General features: G+C 33.3%; 1 protein-coding gene across 2 annotated transcripts; it reads right to left on the bottom strand.

The window, feature by feature from the left end:
• Nucleotides 1–1,782: 1,782 nt before the first annotated feature.
• On the bottom strand, nt 1,783–23,818 carry LOC143059819 (uncharacterized). 2 transcript variants are annotated; one of them, XM_076233389.1, is made up of 4 exons: nt 23,708–23,818; nt 6,233–6,379; nt 4,077–4,134; nt 1,783–2,566 (listed from the first exon to the last, which is right to left on the bottom strand). In XM_076233389.1, the coding sequence occupies exons 1-4, from the start codon at nt 23,726–23,728 to the stop codon at nt 1,863–1,865; spliced, it is 930 nt and encodes a 309-aa protein (XP_076089504.1). In that variant the 5' UTR covers nt 23,729–23,818; the 3' UTR covers nt 1,783–1,862. The 2 variants fall into 2 exon arrangements, with proteins under 2 accessions (XP_076089504.1, XP_076089505.1); XM_076233390.1 differs by lacking the exon at nt 23,708–23,818 and adding an exon at nt 12,273–12,365.
• Nucleotides 23,819–24,723: the final 905 nt, after the last annotated feature.

Here is a 24,723-nt window from a genome sequence, read left to right as displayed (position 1 = left end):
CAAGGAATATATCATGAAATTTAACATAATATGCAAATAAAGTCATGATTTGTTGCCATGGTAACTTGTTTGATGTCAAATTTGTTTTGTTTTTCGTACCTTATACCTTAGTCAAGTTTTCAGTTATTTAAGAATATATGTATGATAACTTTTAAATTTGCAGTAATTTTTGGGCCAAATAAGGGCCTTATTGCCCCATCTCCTTTGCTTTAGCATTTTTTTTGTTCGTTCTTCACCGGGATTTGAACCCGTGCTAATGAGATATCGTGATACCAAATCGCCTGCACTGTATCCGACGCGCTAGACTACTCAACCACTCAACCACCTTGTCTTCACAAACAATAAAGCTTTCGGTGGACGGGTGTTACCTTTCCTCGTCACCGAAAGCTTTATAATGTGAAGCCAAGGTGGTTGAGTGGTCTATCACGTCTGAAACAGTGCAGGCGATTTGGTGTCACGATATCTCAGTAGCATGAGTTCGAATCCCGGTGAGGGAAGCCAGAAAATTTGCATTTACAGATCTAACATTGTTTGGTTGATGTTTAGACGAGTTGTATATACAGAATGTACACAGCCATGTATCACCATCACTGCTGGTGGTCCTACGGATAAATCTGTTGTAGAGTCGTCACTGATTCAGACGTACATATATACGTACTTATGAATATAATTATTTTCTGTGACTGTATATTACATTAATTTGTAGGATCCTTTACTATAGATAATTTAGCTGATCTGTAACAATAACATCTTCATGCCTTATATATCATGTACTGTAGTACGCCGCTAGATTAAAACTGACGTGGAAAGGTAACACATGCCCACCGAAAGCTCTTTTTTTGAGAGCCCAGGTGGTCGTGTGGTCTAGCGGGACGGCTGCAGTGCAGGCGATTTGGTGTCACGATATCACAGTAGCATGGGTTCGAATCCCGGCGAGGGAAGAACCAAAAATTTGCGAAAGCAAATTTACAGATCTAACATTGTTGGGTTGATGTTTAGACGAGTTGTATATATATATATATATATATATATATATCATACCATAGTGGTTACGACGATTCAGTTACAAGGAACTGACTCGCTGCCTGACACGGAGGCATAGAAATTTCAACTTTTTTTGCCAACAACAACAAAATGATAATAAAACATAAAGGAGTAGGTCCGGTAAGGACCGATTTTGGCCTCAAATTTCAGTTTCATCTGACGACAGGTTTTGACCACTTTTTAAACACTTAAGTGTCTATTTCATATGATGCAATTAATTTATGTGAAAGATTTTAACTTATTTAGTCATTAAAAACGATCCGATTCAGGCTCAAATATGAGAAATCTACCAAATATGCGAAAAAAATGTCACTTTTCAGATGGTTTTTGTCAAAAACGAAAGTGGCCGCATCCGTGTTCATCCACAACCTTTATATATGTTATGTATTATCATCAAATACAACTTACATTTCAATATTTTGGATGAACACGAATGCGGCCACTTTCGTTTTACACGGAAACCGTCTAAAATTTAACTAAAATGCTGGAATTGTGAAGATTTCAGTAATTTAGCATGAATTAATGGTGCTAGTTCTCAATATATGTGCATTGTATTGTCAAAAAGAGCCCATATTTATGTAACAGAACCTTTCTACTATCCAATAAATGACTAAAAGTTTACATTTTAACAATTTTGTAAAAGTGCTATATTTTGGGGCTAAATACTGGACCTACTCCTTTTTATTCAGTAATTTTTATGAAAATTCATGAAAGATGAACAAATAGAACAAGTCAAAATTTAGCAAAGATTTTTTAAAGTACATTATTTCATGTCTATCTTGTTTTCTAACATATTCGCCCGGTAACTGACTATCGTTCTATTTCTTGACACGGTCCCATGTCTTTTCTAAATACACATACAAGAAGGCAGCAAAACTAGAATACACTAATATGTGGTCTCTCCACCTATCATAGCTATTTTTATCTAACAAATCATTTTGAATAGCCATGTCCATAAGATGTCTCTTGGTGCATACTTTTTCACACGATTCATAGGCATTTTTCATGTCGTCCGAATCGATATTTTCGACCGGTACCAAATCACTCGAATACTTTTTCAAAAACTTCTTAGTTACACCATCGACAATCTCACAAAATTTTTCTGGTGTTATCTTGCTTCCGTTTTCCTTCAAATATCCTCCTTGCACCTTGATGTTTGTTGGTAGGTCTAACAGCTGCAAGGCCTCTACTGACTGTAAAAATAACTCTTGGTCTTTATGGTAAGCCTTTTTCAAATCATTGTCAAACCGTGTAACCCCTTGTTTATTTGATGTATCAGTCTTTACTTTGCTTGGACAATCTGATTCGTTAGGAATTATGCCTTTCGCAAGCAATAATTTTGTAGAGGATCTTCTTTTATCAAGTTTGCCTTCGCCTGTAACATTTTGTCGTAAAACTGTTTGTTTTTTTATGTCTTGTATAACTTCAATATTTGGTTCGTCCAAAAAGCATCTCACTTTTGAAATCAGCAAATTTTCAACTTCATGTGGCTCTAAACCAAATTTCATCAACTTTGGATTATCTGAAAAGAGTAACATGTTTGTTTGATAGCCGTGTACTTTAGCACTTGCATTTACAACACAAACTATGAACGCAGCCATTTTTATTTTATATGGCAAAATCAAAAGCTCAAACACTTCAAACGAATGGATAACAACTGTCATATTCCTGACTAGGAACATGCATTTTCTTATTTAGAAAATGGTGAATTAAACCTGGTTTTAAAGCTAGCTAAACCTCTCATTTGCATGACGATCGCATGAAACATCCGTTCCGTCATTCTCCAGTCCTGTTGTTTATTACAAGACGTATTAACCGATATAAGGATAAATCGCATTCGATGATGCATTAATGAGAAAATAACTACACAGGTGTGCTTTCAATATTGTCGCCGCTACGAAGTGAGGACTACTGATCGTTTATCTAATATAGCCTAGCAACTAAATAGATATAGATGGCCCGAACAATTCATGCTGCCTAGATAATCCAAAATGGCATCGGATTGATGAATGACTCTTCATATACATGTATATATTATCAGAGGCGGATTAAGAGGGGGGCCTAGGGGCCCCAGCCCCCCCTTTTTTTGTGGGAAAAATTTGGTTGATTATATAGTGAATCACTGGAGCATGACCGGAGCGGGTCCCCTCTTAGGCAGTTAGGCAGTTAGTGGGCCCCACTTATGAAAATTTCTGGATCCGCCACTGTTAATATAAACAAGTTTAAATATATATAGATAGGCCATAGCAGCTACGTCAAGGAATTGTATAACTACGCCCATTGGAACTTGTGTTGTTAGATCTGAAAGCTTGTGTTGTGAGATTTGGAAGCTTGTGTTGTGAGCTCGAGATTTGGAAGTGTTGTGAGATTTGGAAACTTGTTGTGAGGTCTAAAAGATGTATCCAGCATGACAACATTTATACTGTTCTGAAACGTTGGATCACAAAAGACGAATGGTTAATATTGTAGAATTAGATATGTTTGACACTGCCGGTCTTTCAAATTATTTTGACATTCGTAAAACCCAAAGTTATCATTGATAATATTTCAACTTTATCATCAAACACCATTGATTTAATTGTTTTTTTTTAACACTAACATTTTGTTTCCCTAATAGGGAAACTATGAAAGAGAACCCCAACCCTCGAATATCGCAGAAAATGGAGTCTATAAGGAAATGACAACTTATTGTCATATAGTTTAGTTCTCAACCCTTATAAATATATTCCATTCACTTGTTATCGACGAAAGCAGCGTATGACACGTGAACTATATGCATCAATGTGTCACACGTATAAATAACAAAATCTTAACAACTATTTTGTGATAAAATTGAGAATGGAAATGGGGAAAAGTCAAAGAGACAACAAAGCAGACAACAGCCGAAAAACACTAATAGGTCTTCAATGCAGGATTGGCCTCAGCTGGCCCCTAAATAAAAATGTGACAGAACAAAGAATTACAGAATATATATATACATGATATATATGTAAATATATTTAAAGGATTACAGAGTAAAAAATGAATCTTACCAGCCAAATTAAGGGATTTAACCCCAGGTATCACATTTTCTTTTTCTATTGTACTGCCCTGTAAAATAAATAAACTGCATTTAAACAATCAGAATATTTAGACATTTGGATATTTTTTTGTATTTGTCATTTGTCAAAATCTAGTTTAATTTGGTAATTATATTGTGGCTGACATGGACCGTGTGCAAGACCATATTCTAGACGTATTCTCCTTACAGTGAAAGCTATATATTCTTCCTTCATGCATGTAATATCGGCCACAGAATGTAAGATGCATATGTAGTCATCATTAATCAATATTAAAGAATAGACTCCCCTCGAGTTTTCATGAGTATCGAATCTATTATGTTTGTTTCATATAAAATTTATATATTCAAAAAATGCAAATGGAGAAACTGACTTTCCATCATTCAGATCTTATAAAAAAAGTAAAACTATTTCCAAAAAAAATTACATGTTAAACTAGTATTTAGATTCAAAGAAAAATTCCAACGAATTTATCGAAACAATAAGCTTTTTCAACTGAATATTTGGCATTGTACAAGAAGAGGAATGTGATCAGTGCACACGTGACAACAATCTTGAAACATATATACTGGGTAATAACAAAATAACAAATAAACAGGGTTTTGTATATCTTCCCTTCATCTTGACAGTTTTCCACTCTTGCAATATACTTTTTTAATTGAAAGTATTTGATGTGTAACATACAACTGCAAATATTTCATGCGTATTTAGAACAAAAACAAGCATACTTAACTTGTATGGGACGAGAGGAGTCCAAAAAGGGGGGGGGGGGGGGCAACCATACAAGAAGCTGCAGACCCAGCGAACCGAAACCCGAACAAGACAGGCGCACTTATTACACTTGTATAACATCAAGACTGAGGACACATAAAAGAACCACAGAACTGAAGAAAAAACTAAAGCTTGAACAGTCGGAACTCTCATAAAACCAAGAGTGATAACAGGTATATATGTCGGAAGGTAAGCATATCCTGTTCCGTATGCGGCACCCGTCATATTGCTCAAGCATCAAAGCTCATAACGATTCCACACAATGTGGAACCATTGGATCCCAATCCCAAGCTTCCGCCTGGCTACATCAACTTCACAGTACAATCTATTTAAAATATTGAACTCTGATTTCGTTATACACCATAAGCTCATATTGAGTATAACGAAATCAGAGTTTTATATTTCAAAAAGATTGACATTTTACGTTAGCATCGTCATTACCTTCCCTGTAACTGTATCATATGCTCTTAATTTTTGTCCTGAAATACTAGTACATGGAATATTTGCCACTAAGCGTGTACGCAAAAAAAAAAAAAAAACAAACAATGGACCAATCATTCAATGTAAATCTGTACAATATTCCATTGTTCTTTTCTCAAATAAGTCTACAACAGCAAGTTTTAACATTGAAATTCCATTGTAATGCACATACCCCATATTGGGAAATTATTGCTAAATTCCTTAAGCCAAAATCCACTAGGTCACTGAGTGGAACACATTTAGGGGAACTAGTCATGCACCGTTTATGATAATAAAAATCACCGTAAAACTAGAATTAAGATTTGTACGTTTTTTCTTAACAATAATACGGTGATCATTTCTGGTAAAATTGGCAGGCGGACGGGGGAATCGGTCGGTCGGCACAAGCGTTTCTGCTAATATTGTAAACCGTTCAAACATTGTTGGATTACCGATGCAAAGTTTGATATTGACGATTTATCCGGATTTGCTGTAGTTTGACAGTCTCCTGCATGTAATAAAGGAATTAATAAAAAAAAAAAACGCTGATGTTATAATGATTTATTTGGTTAGCATTGATAATTTTCGAAACGTGCCAAAAATTAGAGATAAGGCATGTTTTCAAACGTATGTATATATGATTGATGAGGTTAAAAAAAAATTTCAGGTGACTGTTGCCCAGAACAGAGGTTAAATCGAAAGAATTTGTACATGTGACATATCTCTTCGTCTTTTTTCAATAATGCATTTTTGGGGGAACTAATAATTGTCCGTGTATATAACTTCCAAAAAATGGCAGATGCTGTTACCTTCAAAGGGAATAAACATCAACAGAATAAATAAACGAATAACCAATTTCTGGTTAATGCTCGCTATAGCACGGACACAGTTATGCTTACCAATAAGCTACATGTACTTTCTTGTTGGTTTTTAGACTGAATATTTTGCCTTGGTTCTTCCACAACTCTGGATTCAATTATGGCTTTTGCACTATTTCCGACATCTCCAGCCGCATTAATATCTATATTAGCATCATCGCCTTCTGTCTGGTGAAAATAATACAAAAATAAGTGTTTATTATATTTCATTTTGTTTTCGACTTAAACAATCTTTTTTATATAACAAGTAACTTAAGGATGTACATAGATGAAATAAAAAAAAATAATAAGGAAATAAAAATTGATTTTATAAGGCGGAAGAACATAGTATTTGACACAACTTTTTGGAATTTTTGGTCATCAATTCTCTTCAACTTTGTACTTGTTTGGCTTTCTAACTATTTTGATCTGAGCGTCACTGATTAGTCTTATGTAGACTCAGAAAAAAAACATACCCCCCTTTTTTTAAGTTAAATGGTTGCTCCCTAATTGTGGACCTCTGTAAGTTTTTCTGTATATTGTCAATATTGACGAAGCTCCATAATGATATTTTTCTGGACCCCTCTCACATTGTGACGTCGCTGATAATGCCTGCTCTCGTCTCAAAGCCGTGATAAGAGAATTACGGAGCTACTGAGCAGGGTGATATAGGCGTAGGGAAGGACGATAAACATATGACTCTGAACCGCGATTACGCCGAGGTGGGGCCATAAAAAAGAATAGGTTTGTTTGCCCAAACCCTACCTACCCAGAAAAAAGCTGCCTACTCAAATTCTTTTATTGTCCTGATTTGAAGAAGTTTTTTTTTAATCAGATAGGCATGAAGACTAATGAACATCTGATACTTCAATTTCTTTAAAAAAAGAAAAAAAAAGAAAATGCCTACCTACCTACCCACTATCTCAACCTTTGGGTAGGGTTTGGGCAAACCAAAATATTTTTAATTGTGGCCTGGGATGGTTTGACGCTGAAGTGTGTTTCTGATCACGGTGAAGTGCAATAATGGCATTGTGACGCTACCTTGTTGATAGCTACGCCGAAGTGCGATGCGATATGCATGGTGGTAACGCTGAAGTGCGAGTGTCTACACTAACTACATTTGCAATGCTTTTGGTGTCGATGTACTTGGTAGAAGTTAATGTAAAGCAGGCTTATAAATCGTTTTACTAGTAATACTACGGGAAACGGAGAGGAATGGTAAATAGTGGAAAGTTAATCTTCTGCAGTGATTGTTTTTTCGATATCTACAAAAGTTTTTGTTTTCCGTACGATGAAGAGTGACATTCTCTAAATACATACGGGTCCGCAGATAGACTCTCTTCACTAAAATGTTACGGTAAACGAGGAACTTATGAGAGAAACAACGTTAAGATAAAATGCTAATGCAGAATTATGTCCACATAGAAAATCAAAGAGGACAACCTCTCATTTAGTATGCAACTGTAGTTATTGACAGCTATAATACCTCGTTCACACGTACATTTCTACTTCTCATGATAATTGCACTTCTGTATATATTTTAGAATAGCAATCATGCATAAATTAGATCAACGCACATCAGCGTACGGACCATCGCACTTCAGCGTAGACTATGATCTTCAGCTTGACCATTGCACTTCAGCGTCCCCATCTCCGAGTCCAACATATATATATTTAGTCATTAAATGTAGTACGTCTGATCATTTTGATAAATTGACATATCGTTAATTCAAAAATTCTTAAAAATAGATTCTTCTTGATGAATTAAAGAAGAATTTGACAAGTTGCCGAAAAAGTAAGATATCAATCCGACTTGTTACCTCCACTATGTCGTAGGAGGGTCTGGGAGGGGTCCTCCATTTCTTTAAACTAAGAGCATTTTTCTATTATTTATTTATTTTGCCTATTACAACTATTCTTTATATTTTAGCACCCTATTTTTCTGTATTTTTGTTATAGTTATTGACCAAGCAAGTCGGTATATGTCATTTAATCTGCCCAGCACGAGATGACCCAATAACCCGAACGACGCAATCAATTTACGTGAACGTTATAGAAATGTTGACGTCATTCCATAATCCACGGATCCTAGGAAAGTTTCTTGTCATAGTAAGGGACAACATCAAAAGATCAATGTAAGATAAAAAAACTTAATTCAAATAGTTTGGGGGCGGGGGGTTGAACTGCAGCAAGATTTGGTTATCCGACATTGATTTTTACATATATCCATATGGGTCAATCAATTTTTCCCAAATTAAGTTAATAGGGGGGTAGGGGGGTCAGTGAAAAAACTATTTGAATTAAGTTTTTTATCCTTCATTGAATTTTTGATGTCGTCCCTAAAGAAAGGGGGAATACGACTTTGGTAAGTTTGAAATTATTTTTTTTTATATTTAGACTCATTCTAAAATTGCGATTTAATGGTATATTTTTTTTTTATCGTTTCCGTTAAATTTATTCGTAACTTTTATTAGCTCACCTGTCGTCGTTAACAATTTTTCAAACATCTTCTCCTCTGAAACTACTAAATGGATTTGAATGAAACTTAGCATGATTGTTCCTTAGATTATCCTGCACAAAGTGTGTGCTTCGATTTTTGATCCGTCAAAAAACATGGCCGCCGTTACTTAAAATAGAACATTAGGGTCAAATGCAGTTTTTGGCTTATATCTCAAAAACGAAAGCATTTAGAGCAAATCTGACATGGGGTAAAAATGTTCATTAGGTCAAGATCTATCAGCCCTGAAATTTTCAGATGAATCAAACAAACCATTGTTGGGTTGCTGCCACTTAATTGGTAATTTTAAGGAAATTTTGCAGTTTTTGGTCATTATCTTGAATATTATTATAGATAAAGATAAACTGTAAACAGCAAAAATGATCAGCAAAGTAAGATCTACAAATAAGTTAATATGACCAAAATTGTCAATTGACCCCTTAAGGGGTTATTGTCCTTTAATGACAATTTTTCACAATTTGTTCATCATATTTGCTAACTTTAAAAAATCTTCTCCTCTGAAACTACTGAATGGATTTGGATGAAACTTAGCATGATTGTTCCTTAGATTATCATGCACAAATGTGTGCTTCAATTTTTGATCCGTCAAAAAACATGGCCACCGTTACTTAAAATAGAACATAGGGGTCAAATGCAGTTTTTTGGCTTAGTTAATATGACCAAAATTGTCAATTGACCCCTTAAGGGGTTATTGTCCTTTAATGACAATTTTTCACAATTTGTTCATCATATTTGCTAACTTTAAAAAATCTTCTCCTCTAAAACTACTAAACCAAATTCAACCAAACTTCAACTGAATGATCAGTAGGGTGTATAAAATAAAGTTTGTGCTTTATTTTTTATTTCGTCAAAAAACATGGCCGTCATGGCTAAAAATAGAACACAGGGTAAAATGCAGTTTTTGGCTTATATCTCAAAAACTCCAGCATTTAGAGCAAATAAGACAAGAAGTTAAAGTATTTATTAGGTCACGGTCTACCTGTCCTGAAATTTTCAGCCGAATTGGGTAACTGGTTTTTCAGGTATAATGCCCCTGAATTGATGATTTTAAAGAAATTTTGCAGTTTTTGGTTATTATCTTGAATATTATTATAGATACAGATAAACTGTTAATAGCAAAAATGTTAAGCAAAGTAAGATCAACAAATAAGTCAATTTGACCAAAATTGTCAATTGACCCCTTAAGGAGTTATTGCCCTTTAAAGACTTTTTTCACAATTTGTTCATCATGTTGACTTACTTTAAAAAATCTTCTCCTTTGAAACTGCTGTATCAATTTCAGCCAAACTTAGGCTAAATGAGTTTCAGAGTATCTAGTATAAATTTTATATTTCATTTCCTTGTATGTCAGAAACATAGCTCCTATGGCTAAAATAGAACATAGGAGAAAATTTTTTTTTTTTTGCTTTTGAAGAAAATAGGACGATTCAAAGAACATTTAAATAAATTGAAAAGCCAAAATAATCATTGATGAGAGATTTAACCAAAAAAATTAAGGTGAGCGATTCAGGCTCTTGAGAGCATCTTGTTTAATTGGTGACGATTAAGACTTTGGCAAATTGTGTACTTTCAAATCGGTGTATGAATAAAAAAAAAAACATAACTGCAAGGGTTATTGAGTTTAAATTAGATTAATTTCTTTCTTTTGAATTTCTTTCCCTCAATGATATGCTTAGAGAAAAAAAGAACAGAGGAAGATGTTATATTACCTAAATTTAAAATGTTATTTAAACAGAAAATACGTTTCTCTTTCAAAACCTTTTATTCAAAAAGTCGTTATAAATTCTATTGAGTCTGAAACTAATCCAAATCAGATTTCTTTTAGTCGGATATTCTTAAATACAATTCTTTTTTGGCAGAAATTACCAAAAATTGTTTAAACTATCTTTTTAACTTTAAAACACTGATTTAGATTTACGTTGTACACAAAATATAATAAAAATAGTTTATGTCCCAGCTTAGATAAAAAAAAATAAAGGAATGAGAAACCTTTCTTTTTCCTATTTTGAAACTACGATGTTTGTACGAAGTTCAACTTTGTCGTAATTTCAATGCAGATGGCGGATTCGGGGGTGGGGGCGAACAGGTCGTTAACCCTTGGATTTGACAAAGTATCGTGTTTTAGCTTAAAATTGTCAATATTGTCTTTAGTCTCGCTACACTCGGTGATATTTTTTTTAATTTGATAGAATAACGCCCCTTTCAAAATCCAAGAAACGCCCCTAAAGGTAAAAATAGATTTGAACTGTGCAGTATATCTGAGGTAGTTAATGCACACCTTTGCTGTGCATTATCCAGATTATAGTTCACAGTAAGAACAAAGAGATTTTACCCATGTCATGTGTTAATGCCATTTATTATGCATTTTTCCCTATTATTTTCTATTTTGTAAACCCCACCAGACCCTCTCTTCATAAACGTTAAAAACAAAAAATATTTTATAGTCTGCATGTTTGTGATTTGATGTTTCGCAAATCTTTTCATCTGAAAGAAGCCGTTTCCTGAAAATCGCAAAATAAACAATCTAAAAGACAGCGTTTCCTGTGATTTTTTTTTCAAGGGATATTTATGAGGGGGAGGACAGGGGTAAGGGAGACAGGGAGAAAGGGGGTAGGAGAAAGGAGAAAGGGGGTGGGAGAAAGGAGAAAGGGGGTAGGAGAAAGGAGAGGAAGGCTGGGAGAAAGGAGAAAAAGTTGGAGAAAGGAGAAAAAATAAAATATCTCTCCTTTTAAAAAAATTTCTAATATTTCAAGAAAAATTATCTCAAAAGGAGATGTTTTATTCTAATGGGAGAAAGGAGAACGGGGGTAGGAGAAAGGAGAAGAGGGGTGGGAGAAGGGAGAAGGGTACCCCCCTGTCCTCCCCCTCATTTATGAGCAGATCAAATGAATGTTAAGATGGTTATAATAAAAGAAGGGCCAATAAATTGGCTTAATTTAAAGATCTTTAAAGGTTTTAAAAAGCTCCATACAAAAGAAAAGCATTCTTGTGTTCAATCGTTTACAGTTGCATTTGTGGTACCGTTTACGACCTGATTAAACCCTTTCATACTGACCATTAACATGATTAATGGACATTCATAACTTTTTTATCAATCAAAATCTCGAGATCAAAATAGTTATAGTGTCCCATGAGCAACAATGAGATACAAGAGAAAACAACACAAACAACGCGTTTGAAGTATCATCCATCCTCGTCTCTCTCCTGCTTCTTAGGCAACAAAAATTGGAAAGCAAGCGTTACCGTCGATTGAATTGGAAACATAGGCGGATCCAGGGGGGGGGGGGGCCCTTTCGTGGGAAAAATTTGGTTGATTATATAGGGAATCATTGAAGCATGACTGGAGTGGGGCCCCCCTTAGGTCAGTCAGTGGGCCCCCTTAGGAAAAGTTCTTGATACGCCACTGGGAAAGCAAGCGTTCTGAATATGGACAGTGTAAATGGACCAAGAAGATGTCAGTTGTTCACACAGGACACGGAAGCATATTTGGATAAACAATTGGCGTTTTTTTGTTTGTTTTTTTTGACTTAATATTCCGTACAATAAACATATAAGATACGATACCTGGCAATTCTCCATCTTGATTCAAGAAGCCAGCTCTAAAAAACACACTATTTCCTAAAAATCAAACACGTTCACGTCATAAAGTAGACTACGGAGCATGCGTAGTGGAAGTGCCGTGATTCACAGTCGGCATTTTTAAGGTCTTTCCTCTCCGCGAGGAAAGACCTTATTGTTTTTCTCCTGTTTTTTTTTTTTTTTTTCATCCAGCATTTGTTTAACATGGCCTCCCCTTGTTTCTATTGGAGTTATCAAGACCAAATATGGACCATTGGTAGACCTTATCATGAAGTATTACCAGATGAGGCTGTGTAGGATTTCATCATCCCCTTTAGAAGTTATCTCCCTTTTATTGGTTTTTTTCGACATGGCCCCCCCCTCGTTGTTTTTGAAGATATCATGACCTTATTTGGACAATAGTTAGATCTCATCATGATGTGTTACCATATGAGGCTGCTAAGGATTTCATCATTCCCTATGAGAGTTATGTCCCCTTCAAGCAATTTCTTTCTTTTACATTTTTCTCAAAAAGTATTCAAGATAGAATCGATTTGAAAACGGCAACATGTACAGGACCAGATGGCAATGTTAATTAACATATACAATCATTTTGTTGTTAACCCTTATAAGGAGTTATTTCCTTTGAAAAAATATAAACAATTTTTGAAAAATTGTATATCGAGAACCGGAAGTCGTAAAGACTTGGGACCTACACCAATAATCTTAAGTTCATGTGACCTTTAATTTGAATCCAAGGTCAAAGGTGACCGAGTGCAAAAAAAAATACGCTGCAATTTCAAGCTTTCATATTAAGAAAACGATAAGAGTTTGCTGCATACTTACAGCGTATAAAATGTTCCTCTCGACGAGCTCTACATTTTATACACTGACCTCAAAAGAGTCCGACTGTCTGTTCAAAAGTTACGACGGGATGATTCTTAAAAGTATAGTATTGTGTGTATATCTTTTAAAAGGTAACAGATATCAACCTTCTATTAACTGCAAAGATGATCAGTAGTTCAAGACCTTCAATTTGAGGTCAATTGAATGAAATTTCACCTTGACCTTCACATTTTACTATGACCTTGACCTTGTAATATTTGAAAGGTCAAGTGGTCCTGAGTTGAATGGTGATAGCCCATGTCTCTACGACTTCCGGTTCTCAAGTTTTGTATTGCATCATATATTTGATGATTAATTGTGACCTTGGTGAACTTTGAAATTGTCCCAATTCTTTTTCTATAATGTTGTCCTTCAACTGTAGATCATTTATCATTTAACAGATTTGAAATATCTATTGTCGTTTTAGAGATAATGCAGTTTGAAATTTTGTGAGCGGAGGCATGTATTTCTGAATCAACAAGAGCTTACCACTTAAAATGTTTATTAAATTGAAGAAGTTAACATAGTTATATGTTTGACCAAATACCAAAAACATTCCATGTAAAAAAACACCAAAAAATCAATTTGAAATTTTTATGTTTTGCATTGACTTTGTAAGTTTCATAACTTCTATTTATATAATTGATATTGCATCATTATTTGCACTTTGTCAAATGGGGTCATCTGATATATCAAATTGAAGGTCTTAATGAACTCTACTTAAAAATGCAAATTTTAAACCCCCTTTTCATCCCAGGGGGACGGGTGGGGTCATTTAGTGCAAACATTCAAATTTCTCAGATGGTAAGGTTGTCGCATATCAAATGAAAGAACATAAAGCGTACATTTCAAATTTCAAATTGACGTCTCCCAAAAATGGGTTGGATGGGGTCATTGAGTGCAAAAAATAAATGTTCTTTTAAGGTAGGGTTGTTGTATATCAAATGAAAGGTCATGATGTGTACATTTGAAATATCAAATTCCCGACCTCCAAAAATTTGTTGGATAGGGTCATTTAGTGCAAAAATCAAACTTTCAAGAACATGGTGTTGTCGCATATCAAACGAAAGCTCATTAACTCTGTTCCATATATCATAATTCCAATCTCAAAAATGTAGACGGATGAGGTCATTAAGTGTAAAAAGCGAAAAGTTTCAGAAGGTGTGCTTGTCGTATATCAAACGAAAGGTCGTACAAAGTACAATACGAAAACATCACTTTTACAGGAAAGACCTTTCAATTGTTTTACAAACAATTGAGATACTAGTTAAAATTTGTTTTTATTCACATATATTCAAAAGCTTGCAACTATCATTATTAAGATTAATTTTGCAAGGGTGTGTGACGATTACATTAAAAATTTATATGAAAATGACCATTAACACTCAGTTTTACTTTTTACGTGACGTATGGGGGTTTGCTCTGTTGTCTTTACCTGTATTTGTATTTTATCTGCGGTACAGATTGACAAAATGTACATTCATGATCACTCATAGCGTGATGATATGTGTGTTATGTTATCTCGTATGAAATTGTGTATTTTAGAGAGGACAGTTAAAAATAATCACAGACCGTCTGTTAATTGGTGAAAGATAAAAGTCCGTATGTCAATAGAAAAAATATATATATATATATATATATATATATCTTTATTGCAAAATTACACCCATGCATAAGGGTCAAGCAATACAATAAAACAACAATTTTATACAATACAATGCAATACAATGAAATACAATGTAATACAATGCAATTATACAATGAAATGCAATGTAATACAATGAAATACAATGTAATACAATACAATATATAGAATAATAGAACATTGGAGTTCAATTATAAATGTATGTAAAAACCACCATCATAACCTTGCCTGACACAGGTCTGACTCCCTCAGTTCTAAAGACTGTTTAATGAAGACTCCAATATGACAAACAAGTTCAGGGATGGGGTTAAGACTGAGGTGTTTAAGTTTATTGAATGCATCAAGATGTTGAAATAATGGTACATAGTCATTTAGATAAGCAAAAAGATTAGAACGCAAAGATATGTTAATGTCACAATACAAAAAGAAATGAAATTCATCATCTAGGACTTCACATTTTTTACATAATCTTTGTGCTCTTGGAATGTTTCTGTACCTTCCTAATTCAATGCCTAGGGAATGATCGCTAAGTCTAAATTTTGAGAGTAACTGCCTATGTATAAAATTATTGCAATTTGAATATTCCTCAGACTGACAATTATTTTTCAATTTCCCATAAAGACAAAGTTTGGATGAGGAATCCATTTTTGAAAGTTTATTTAAAGTATTTTTTTCATATTCCTCTGAAACACACTTTTTTATATTACATTTTAACATGTTTTTTGATTGTTTAAAAGGTACATTATTATTAGAGTAATTTTCTGGGTTTATTTTCATTTCTTTAAAAAAATTATCTGCATATGAGTACCAAGAATAAATTCCTTCTGAATGTAAATTTATGTTTGTTTGTAGAGATTCTTTAACCAGGGGATTAATATCATCATTACAGTTTATTCTTTAAAAATACATGAGTGTTTGAGTTTTTATATAGGAGTCCAAAGTAAATCTACCTAATTCTGATCTAGCACCTATGTTAGTGGCTGTCCTTTTCAGTCCTAATACTGCTTTACAAAATTTAGAATGAACCTTCTCAAAGGAATATTTTTCTGCTAATGCAAGATTGACACAAAATGTATTTTTTACTGCAGCTCTATTTGATGCCCTAAAAGCTGACTGAAAATTATCTATAAACCAAATTTCAGAGTTGTATGTCAAATAGGTCTTATAAGAGTATCAAATAATTTACATGACAAATTAGTGGGAACAAAATTAAAATTGGACATATATTTTCTCAATAAAAATCTGAATTTGAATTAATCACAAAAAAGCTTTAGCCAAAGTTTCATAAAAATCGATAAAGGTTTGACAAAATAATAGAAGTGTAACAAACTTTAACCACAGACGGTATCTTCTTGTTAACTGCAAAAAGAAATTTCTTTTATCATTAAAATATGGGGAAATTAAACATATAAATTTATCCCTATGCTCTGGATACTCTTTTGAGAATAAAAAAGCTTCTGTTCAACTTTCGTACAATTTCACAAAGGGTTGACTAAATAATTAATATTAAAAAAATGAACCATTCTAAACCTTAAAGGGAAAATTCACGATTTTTTACTTATGGTTTAGATATGTTCATTATGACATAATATATATATTCACAAAGTTTTATCGCTATATGTGCAGCAGAGACATATATACACAGAGATTGGCAACTCCGTGAAATCCCGTGAAAGATCGCGGCCCGGGATGAGATTCTCGTCGATAAATATTAGAACATGTAATCAAGTCAGGGATGAAAAACCTCGATAGATAATAAAGAAAAGCAAAGGGAAAATTATTTCAGATCATCTTATAATTTCTTTTTTTTTTTAAATACTTGAAATCGTTATATTCATTTTTATGTATTTATTGAGAAAAATATTTTTTTCTGCATTTCATATAATTTAAAAATTCAAATCTGGTAATGATCAATTGTTATTACAAGAAACTTTTCTTTACCGCATATCTTTGCAATAGTTTGCTCCTTAATTACACAGTGAAATTATGTGTGTCCGATTTTTCGGTAATTAGTCCCTTAGAGTTGTGACTGTTGATTCACAGGTGTGCGATTACGCAATTTATTGCCCTGCGATCACCTGAATTTTGCCAGAGGTGAAGTTCTATATGGATTATTACTTGGTAATTGTTTTTAAAACTTAACAAATTCTGACATATTATTTTAACCATGACCAGAACTTTATTTTAACAGAAGCACTGGCCAATACTTAAGTATTCAATCAGGAAAACAAAAAGTCTTTTAACATGTCAAAAAAAGAAATGAAGCAACTTTTTCATATATAAAAAATATGTAGCCAGTAGAATTTTGTATCGTGAGAAACTGATTTTATTTATGGAACCTTTGCATAAATTTGATTTTCCTAAAGGCACGTACATTATAGTGTTGTCGAAATCACTATTTTTGCTGCCATGAAATATTGAATATGAATCTGTCATTATTTGTAGTTTTTTTAAGACTTGATATCACAGACTCTGATTAAAAACAATTTGTATCATAAGTACATAAAAATGCCCTGCTGAACTGTAGAATTTTAATGTTTTGTTTCATAGATCACCGGAGTACTACAACATTCTTATCTTTACTCTTTCCTATCGGGTAGTGAAACTTGAGTTTGAAATTAGAAAGATTTAAAATTGTGCACGATCTTTTGTGAGTTTATGTTGTTCAAGGTAATTTTCGGTACAGTTATTTTCTTTTCATTTGTTATTTTTTTCCTCTGTGTTACACGACCTTGTACTTTTTGTATTACCCCTTGACATCTCCTGCTTCTGTTTAAACCTTTTCCACCAATATATTTTATTTAAAACATATGTCATCTGTTTTAAATAAAATAGTCTCATTCCCGGAATTTGTTATACAGTTATTCATTTTAATATCAGCTTTTTTATAAGCATATACACTGCTTGGTCTCTTCACACAACTTATGTTTAGGACGGAATGCAGAAATAGGTACATACATGTACCAGGTTATGGATATATAAGTACATGTTATGTGCTTTTGACCTTCACACGAATTCTTAAACATTCATAGATGTGCAAAGAATATTGTTGTCGTTGGGTTGTTGTCTCATTGACATATACCTCACATTTCTGTTTAGTCATAGCATCTGTGCCTTTTCAATTTATTGCAGAAAGAAAATATTAGCATAAACATTTTTTTCAAAACAGGAGAGGTGAAATAGTGATCACAGAATGAGAACATGTTATATTATAAAGAAGAAAACTGAAACAGATAAATATAAATAAGCACCATTGACAATTTGTTAAAGGACTGAAACAAACATAGATGGCGACCAATGTGAGCGACTAGTGTACAGTAGTAGAGTGGACATTTCTTGCTTCTTTTTCTACACATTTTGTCATTTCATGTAAACAATTAAATAAGTTACTTTCCATGGAGAGGAAGGAATTTGTGAAACGAAATATTTTGCTATTTAGTACTGTCAAGATATATCACAGGGGTGTTGTAAGATAAATGAACAGTTTCTCTTTTTTTACATTATGCTACCTTTATGCTACAAGGGTAGCATTTTCCATTCTCATGATGTACAAAGATATTATAGAGTGGCCTTCCAATGATAGTCATACATGAAAATCATTGTCTCATTAGCAATCATACTACATCATCATATTGTTATACATGTACATGTATGTAAAAACTATGTACATGTAAACTTTGTAAACATAAAGAAGACAAATGAAGTTGAACACAAGATATTTATTTGCTTTTTTATCCATCTGCACAACTGCCACTGTATCACTTCTGCTTCAAATTCAATAGATTGAATGCAGAGTCTTGTATTTGTTTTTAGTTCAATGGTCTCGCCATCAATTGCACAAAAATCGCATACACATGTACATCAAGTTTGGCATATGAACTACAATAGTATGGTGTTTTTACAGTCAGGATAAGCACATGTAATTTTCTCTCTTACAAAACCATTGTTAAGTATCACATTGGTAGTAGTAATCAGTCCACTACATGACAGTGCCGTCACATTCGGATAAAGTCATCACTAATAGTTGTTCCTGTTTGCCAGGGATTCTTAATTTCAATCAGAAAGACTTGGGAGTCGACTGTCCTACATTCAGCACATGTATGATATTTTATCTCTTGTATGCTGCACTGTTAGGTAAATTTGATCAACATCTTTGTTCTTTTATAACGTGCAGGATCCTGTTAAAAAAAAAAGCTGTCAGATACTGAATGTAAATATATATATATAATTGTAAATGTCATCAAAGTGGTGGAAATAATGAAAAAAACAATTTTTATACCCAAATCCAGTATTAGTATGTCTTGTGAAATTAAATCATGTGATGGTTACAATTTTTCTCTAAAGATGGACAAGTTTATAACCTGTAGCCATGGACAGGGGTCTGTCTTGATATTGAAGCAAAACACCATGGCCTACAGCTTTAATACTGATTTTTAACTGTAAATTGCATCAAAGTGGTTGAAAATATGAAAAAAACAACCTCTATATACCAATCCAGTATGTCATAGGAAAGTAATGCATGTGCTGGGTACAATAATTCTCTGAAGACGAAAAAGTTTATAAAGTGTAAACAGACAGGGGTCTGTCTTGATATTGAAGCAAAAAAAAAAACATGGCCGCTATAATACTGATTTTTAATTGTAAATTGCATCAAAGTGGTTGAAAATATGAAAAAAACAACCTCTATATACCAATCCAGTATGTCATAGGAAAGTAATGCATGTGCTGGGTACAATAATTCTCTGAAGACGGAAAAGTTTATAAAGTGTAAACAGACAGGGGCCTGTCTTGATGTTGAAGCAAAAAAAAAACATGGCCGCTATAATACTGATTTTTAATTGTAAATTGCATCAAAGTGGTTGAAAATATGAAAAAAACAACCTCTATATACCAATCCAGTATGTCATAGGAAAGTAATGCATGTGCTGGGTACAATAATTCTCTGAAGACGGAAAAGTTTATAAAGTGTAAACAGACAGGGGCCTGTCTTGATATTGAAGCAAAAAAAAAACATGGCCGCTATAATACTGATTTTTAATTGTAAATTGCATCAAAGTGGTTGAAAATATGAATAAAACAACCTATATATACCAATCCAGTTTGTCATAGGAAAGTAATGCATGTGCTGGGTACAATATTTCTCTGAAGACGGAAAAGTTTATAAAGTGTAAACAGACGGGGGTTAAAAAATTTCATAACGTGCATGTCGGCCAAGCTTCCTTTATTATATACTGCAATTAAACGTTAATCGTCGCAATATTTTAACTAATAACTACTACAAACTGAATAAAACAAGGTAATTCATATACGAAATTGAAATATGTACTTACATTATGCTGTTTTGAAATGCTTGATGTAAAATAAAAATCGAAGCGAGGTGGTGTACTTGTCGTAATAGAATAAAAATGGCGGTCTCGTTAAAGTCTCGCGTGATGCGATGTTTGGATTAGATTTCGCTGACCACTGTTACAGTTGCCAATCTCTGTGTATATATGTCTCTGTGTGCAGTAATAAAGGAGAAATTCAATAATTAATGAAAAAATATCCACTACTTCCTGTAGGTCGTGACGTTTTCTCCTGATTTTTGCATGCCGGGATTTAAAATACAATCATTAAAAGTCTTGGTTTTTAATCATATTTTAACGTAATCGTAAGCGCGCCGATGACTTATGCTTTATCTAATAACCATCCGATAATAAGAAGATAAAACGCACAGACGTTCAATTGTACTCATTCGTGAGATAAATTATCTATGTTAAACGTATATATTCGAATTATTTTTGTAGACAACACAAAAAGTTATAAATTTATTTTTAATAAATGCATTTTCGGACTGATAAGGTGAACAAATTAAAGTACAATAATCTGTCAAGACAATATGTTGGTGTACTATTATTGACCTTTTACTATCTCTGCTATGACTAGGTTTATACGATGTGTGTATTCACGGTTCTGTGGCAATACTCGTAGATGGCTTGTTGAAAGGTAAATTGTTATTTGCACTTCGGTATTTAACCACGCCTCTAGGGCACACCTTGCCAGGTGTGACTGTCTATTCGGATCAGTGGGAGCATTTAATACACACATTAAAAATACATATTCAAGTTGGTGACAAATAAAAATTGGTCGTCGTGGAATTATTTAATTATATTTGGTGCTATTATTTATTTGAATTCAAATAAGTTAATTTACTAAGAAATACACAATTTTCGGTTAAAGACGGGAAACTTAATTCATATGTCAGAATGAAATGATTTACAAGTCTTGTCCTCGATTTATGTCTCATAAAAAAGGGGGACTTAGAAATTAGAAATAGCTTTACTAAATCATTTTTATTTGTCTTAATTAGGCGAAAAAATGTACGAGAACACTTACATTTAGACTTTTGAAAGCCATGTATTAATTAATATATGAAACTATCTGAAGATAACTCTACCGAAGCGGAATATAATATGTACGAATAAAGAAAAAATACTTTTGTATTGGAATGGAATCGAAAAATTACGAATAGATATTCTTTTCAAGTGTGAAAAACGTCGACCAAATTTATTCATAATCGGGAACGTCCTTATTAAAATCTGAGACTACTATAATAATCGTCGTCTCCTAACGTATATATATACTTAAATAACTATTTGACCAACGATGTTTAAAATTAAAGACAACGAATTTAATGTTATCTTTCCCTATTTTTGAATGTTATTATAAGTCTGTTCAACTTGCAAGAATACCCCTAAAGCGGACAAATATCCGACAAGCAGTTTATTCTTTAACTTGCTGTCATTGAATATCAAGAAAGAAAATAAATCCCGAAATTGATACTCAATAGTTTTCCTAGAAAATATTCACATCCCTTGGGGATTATTAGTGTACGTCCAGTTGCATATATTTTACATGAATGTTGGAACAATTGTGATGATGACGAATTTCGTCCTTTATTCGAGAACAATCTAATTGATATATAAATCTGTGAGTTTACTATGTTCTTAACTTCGATGAACCAAAGCAAGTTATAAATTGACCTGTATTTAAATCAAATTGTTTCTTTTTTTCTTCTTCTTCTTTTGGTATACAATAGTCTATCGAATTCGTTGATTACATACTGTTGGCATACGTGGACTAGTCTATTTACAAAACTTTTACCACAATTTACACAAAATGTATGTTTCTTTCTTATGTTCAATGTATACATGTATACATATTTTAAATTGCGCTACTGACTATAGTTCCGTAACTTTCTACCCAGGCGTATGTATACACGAATCGTCCACAAGTGCGCACATTTTTTTAAATCAATAACTCTGGTATGTTCCAATCTGTCCTAAACTATTGACAACGAGTATATATTACATTTTCCCAAATTAACCCTTGGAAAAATATGTAAATAGATTTGTATTTCTTCAATTTTTTTTTTGTATTATTTTTTTTTTATAAATAATATTATTTACACCAGAAATGTTATTTATAAACAAGCGTATGAGTTCAGTAATGACTAGTATATTATATCACTTTCGGACACGCAAGACAAAAATGTGTATTATACATGCACCTGATAGTTCAAAATGGAAAGTTATAAGTAACGGTCGTGTACACTGATCAATACCTACAGAAGTGAAACGATGCATGAACTTGCAAGCCCGCCGGACAGGAAATCGATTGAATACCTGCACGTGTCACCTTACACCCCTTCCAATACCTTTGGGAGTAATACCTTTAGCCATGCTGGTGATCCGATGAGGGAAGATCCGAATTTATTTAAATAAAGTTTATTACTTGAAAGAATTATGAACGAATTAGATTTTCGAAAACAATTTCCACGGAACACTTATTTATGATTTGAACTTTGACTTTTTAACTAATTACAATATTAACAGTTTAAAAATAACAGACTATATGGTTATTTAAAAATATAAGACCATTTTCCGTATCAAGTAAGTCAGTCAGATAAAACAACCGTACGATTGACAAGATATCGACACGCAATTACGACTACATCGTTTACTGTAGTTTTGTTCCTTTGTGGTTTATAGACATATCGGGATTTTTCATCGGAGAAGGTGACAAGATGGCGGAGAGCAGAGAACTGATACTCAAAATTTAAAATCGATGGTGATCTCTTATTTAGCGGAATAAAACTTTAATATCTATAAATTTGAGCATTTTTATACAGAATGGACATAATATCAATTTTTGATTTTTTTGCGAAGTTTCCCTTTAATGTTTGACATCCCCGACGAAAACTAGGATGTTTATTTCTTGCTTTCGCGACAAAAATGTCACAGACTCGACTAAAATCAAAGCTCATATTAGAATCTCAGCTATTATCTAAACAAAAGGAAAGTAAAAAGAATTTCAAGTAGATTTAGACTTTGGGTAGTTGTCTCATTGGCAATCATACCACATCTTCTTTTTTTATATTTGACTGACAGAAAATTAACAAATAAATAATTCAGTTCCATTTGATAGAAAGTAAATTCCATCACTTTTTTTTCGCAATTACAAGTTTTTGAAAAAAGATTTACAAGCTTTGAAACCAGAATTTTTTTTACTTTATTGAGATTATTTTTTTTTAACCAAAATTCAAGTGTACGCCCGGGCGTTTTGACGTAAACGTAGCTAAGCGCCTGAAATTGCCACACAGTTTCATACATTAAGTGATGGTGGTGGTGGGGGTATAGGATTAAACAAGTGTGTCTATTCTGTCTCTCGGTTTGCCCCCCCCTCCCCCCCACCATGACTATCCTTTCGAGTATAACAGCAAAATTGTGTTTCCGACGAAAATGAGCGCCCCACTCTAGGTTATTTTTTGGGGGGTAAAAATAAAGGCCAGATTATTTTTTTAGATAAACAACTGGCTTATTGTTCTTTTAAATGTGGACTTATTCCGTACAATAAACATGAGATACGATACCTGGCATTTCTCCATCTTCATTTAAGGAGCCCGCTCTAAAAAACACAATTTTCCAAAAATCAAACACAGAAAGTAGACTACGTCACTCGGGAGTTTGTGTAGTTGAAAAAGACTACAGTGTCAGTGACAGTGATATGACGCATAACAGACGGCATTTTATTTAAAAAAATGTTTTTATTTACATATTTAATTTTTTTTTATTCAAAAGCATAAAACTATCATCATTAAGCAATGTTAAGATTAATTTTACAATGCCAATGGTGTGTGGTGCAAATTTTTACTTTACGTGATGTATTTGTATTTTATCTGCAGTACACATGCATTGATAAAAATAAATGTAAATTCATGACAATGCACTAATAGTGTGACGATATGTGTATTATGTAATCGTCGTGTGTTTTGAAGAGGTTAAACGCGATCATTGTCTTTTTGTAAATAGAACATCAACATGGACGATATGCAAAAACACCAAGAAATGAAAGAAAATTTGAAATATGTATTGAATCTCGTATTGAATATCTAAGATAGGGAATTCTGTTTTTTCTTTAACTGTCTTAAGATCTCTTAACTGTGAAATTAATAAAAAATTAATAGAGAAATCTTTTTAAAATATAATATTGAAATATGATCATGTTAAACGATCTGCAATGGCATAAAAAGTGTGTCTTGACCTCGGGGGGGGGGGGGGGGGGGGGGGGTTAACTTCCTATATACAAGGTGATAGGACGGCCGGAATAGGTTGACCTTTTCAAGCTTGAAAATATGTGAAAGAACTATCAGATATATATAACTTCGCACCTTTCTTGGTGTTCCCGGCTGTGTTTTTCATGTTTTTATCACTGACTAATTTTTCTCTTTTGACGCTTTGGTATTCCACTTTTACAAAAAATAAAATCACAAAAGTACTGAACTTAGAGGAAAATCTAATCGGAAAGTCCATAATCACATGGCAAAATCAAATAACAAAACACATCAAAAACGAATGGACAAGAACTGTCATATTCCTTACAATACAC

The sequence above is a fragment of the Mytilus galloprovincialis genome, chromosome 14 (genome assembly GCF_965363235.1).
Source record: "Mytilus galloprovincialis chromosome 14, xbMytGall1.hap1.1, whole genome shotgun sequence".
Classification (NCBI taxonomy): domain Eukaryota; kingdom Metazoa; phylum Mollusca; class Bivalvia; order Mytilida; family Mytilidae; genus Mytilus; species Mytilus galloprovincialis.
The sequence above is the reverse complement of the archived record's forward strand: the minus strand, read 5'-3'. Positions and strand labels throughout refer to the sequence as shown.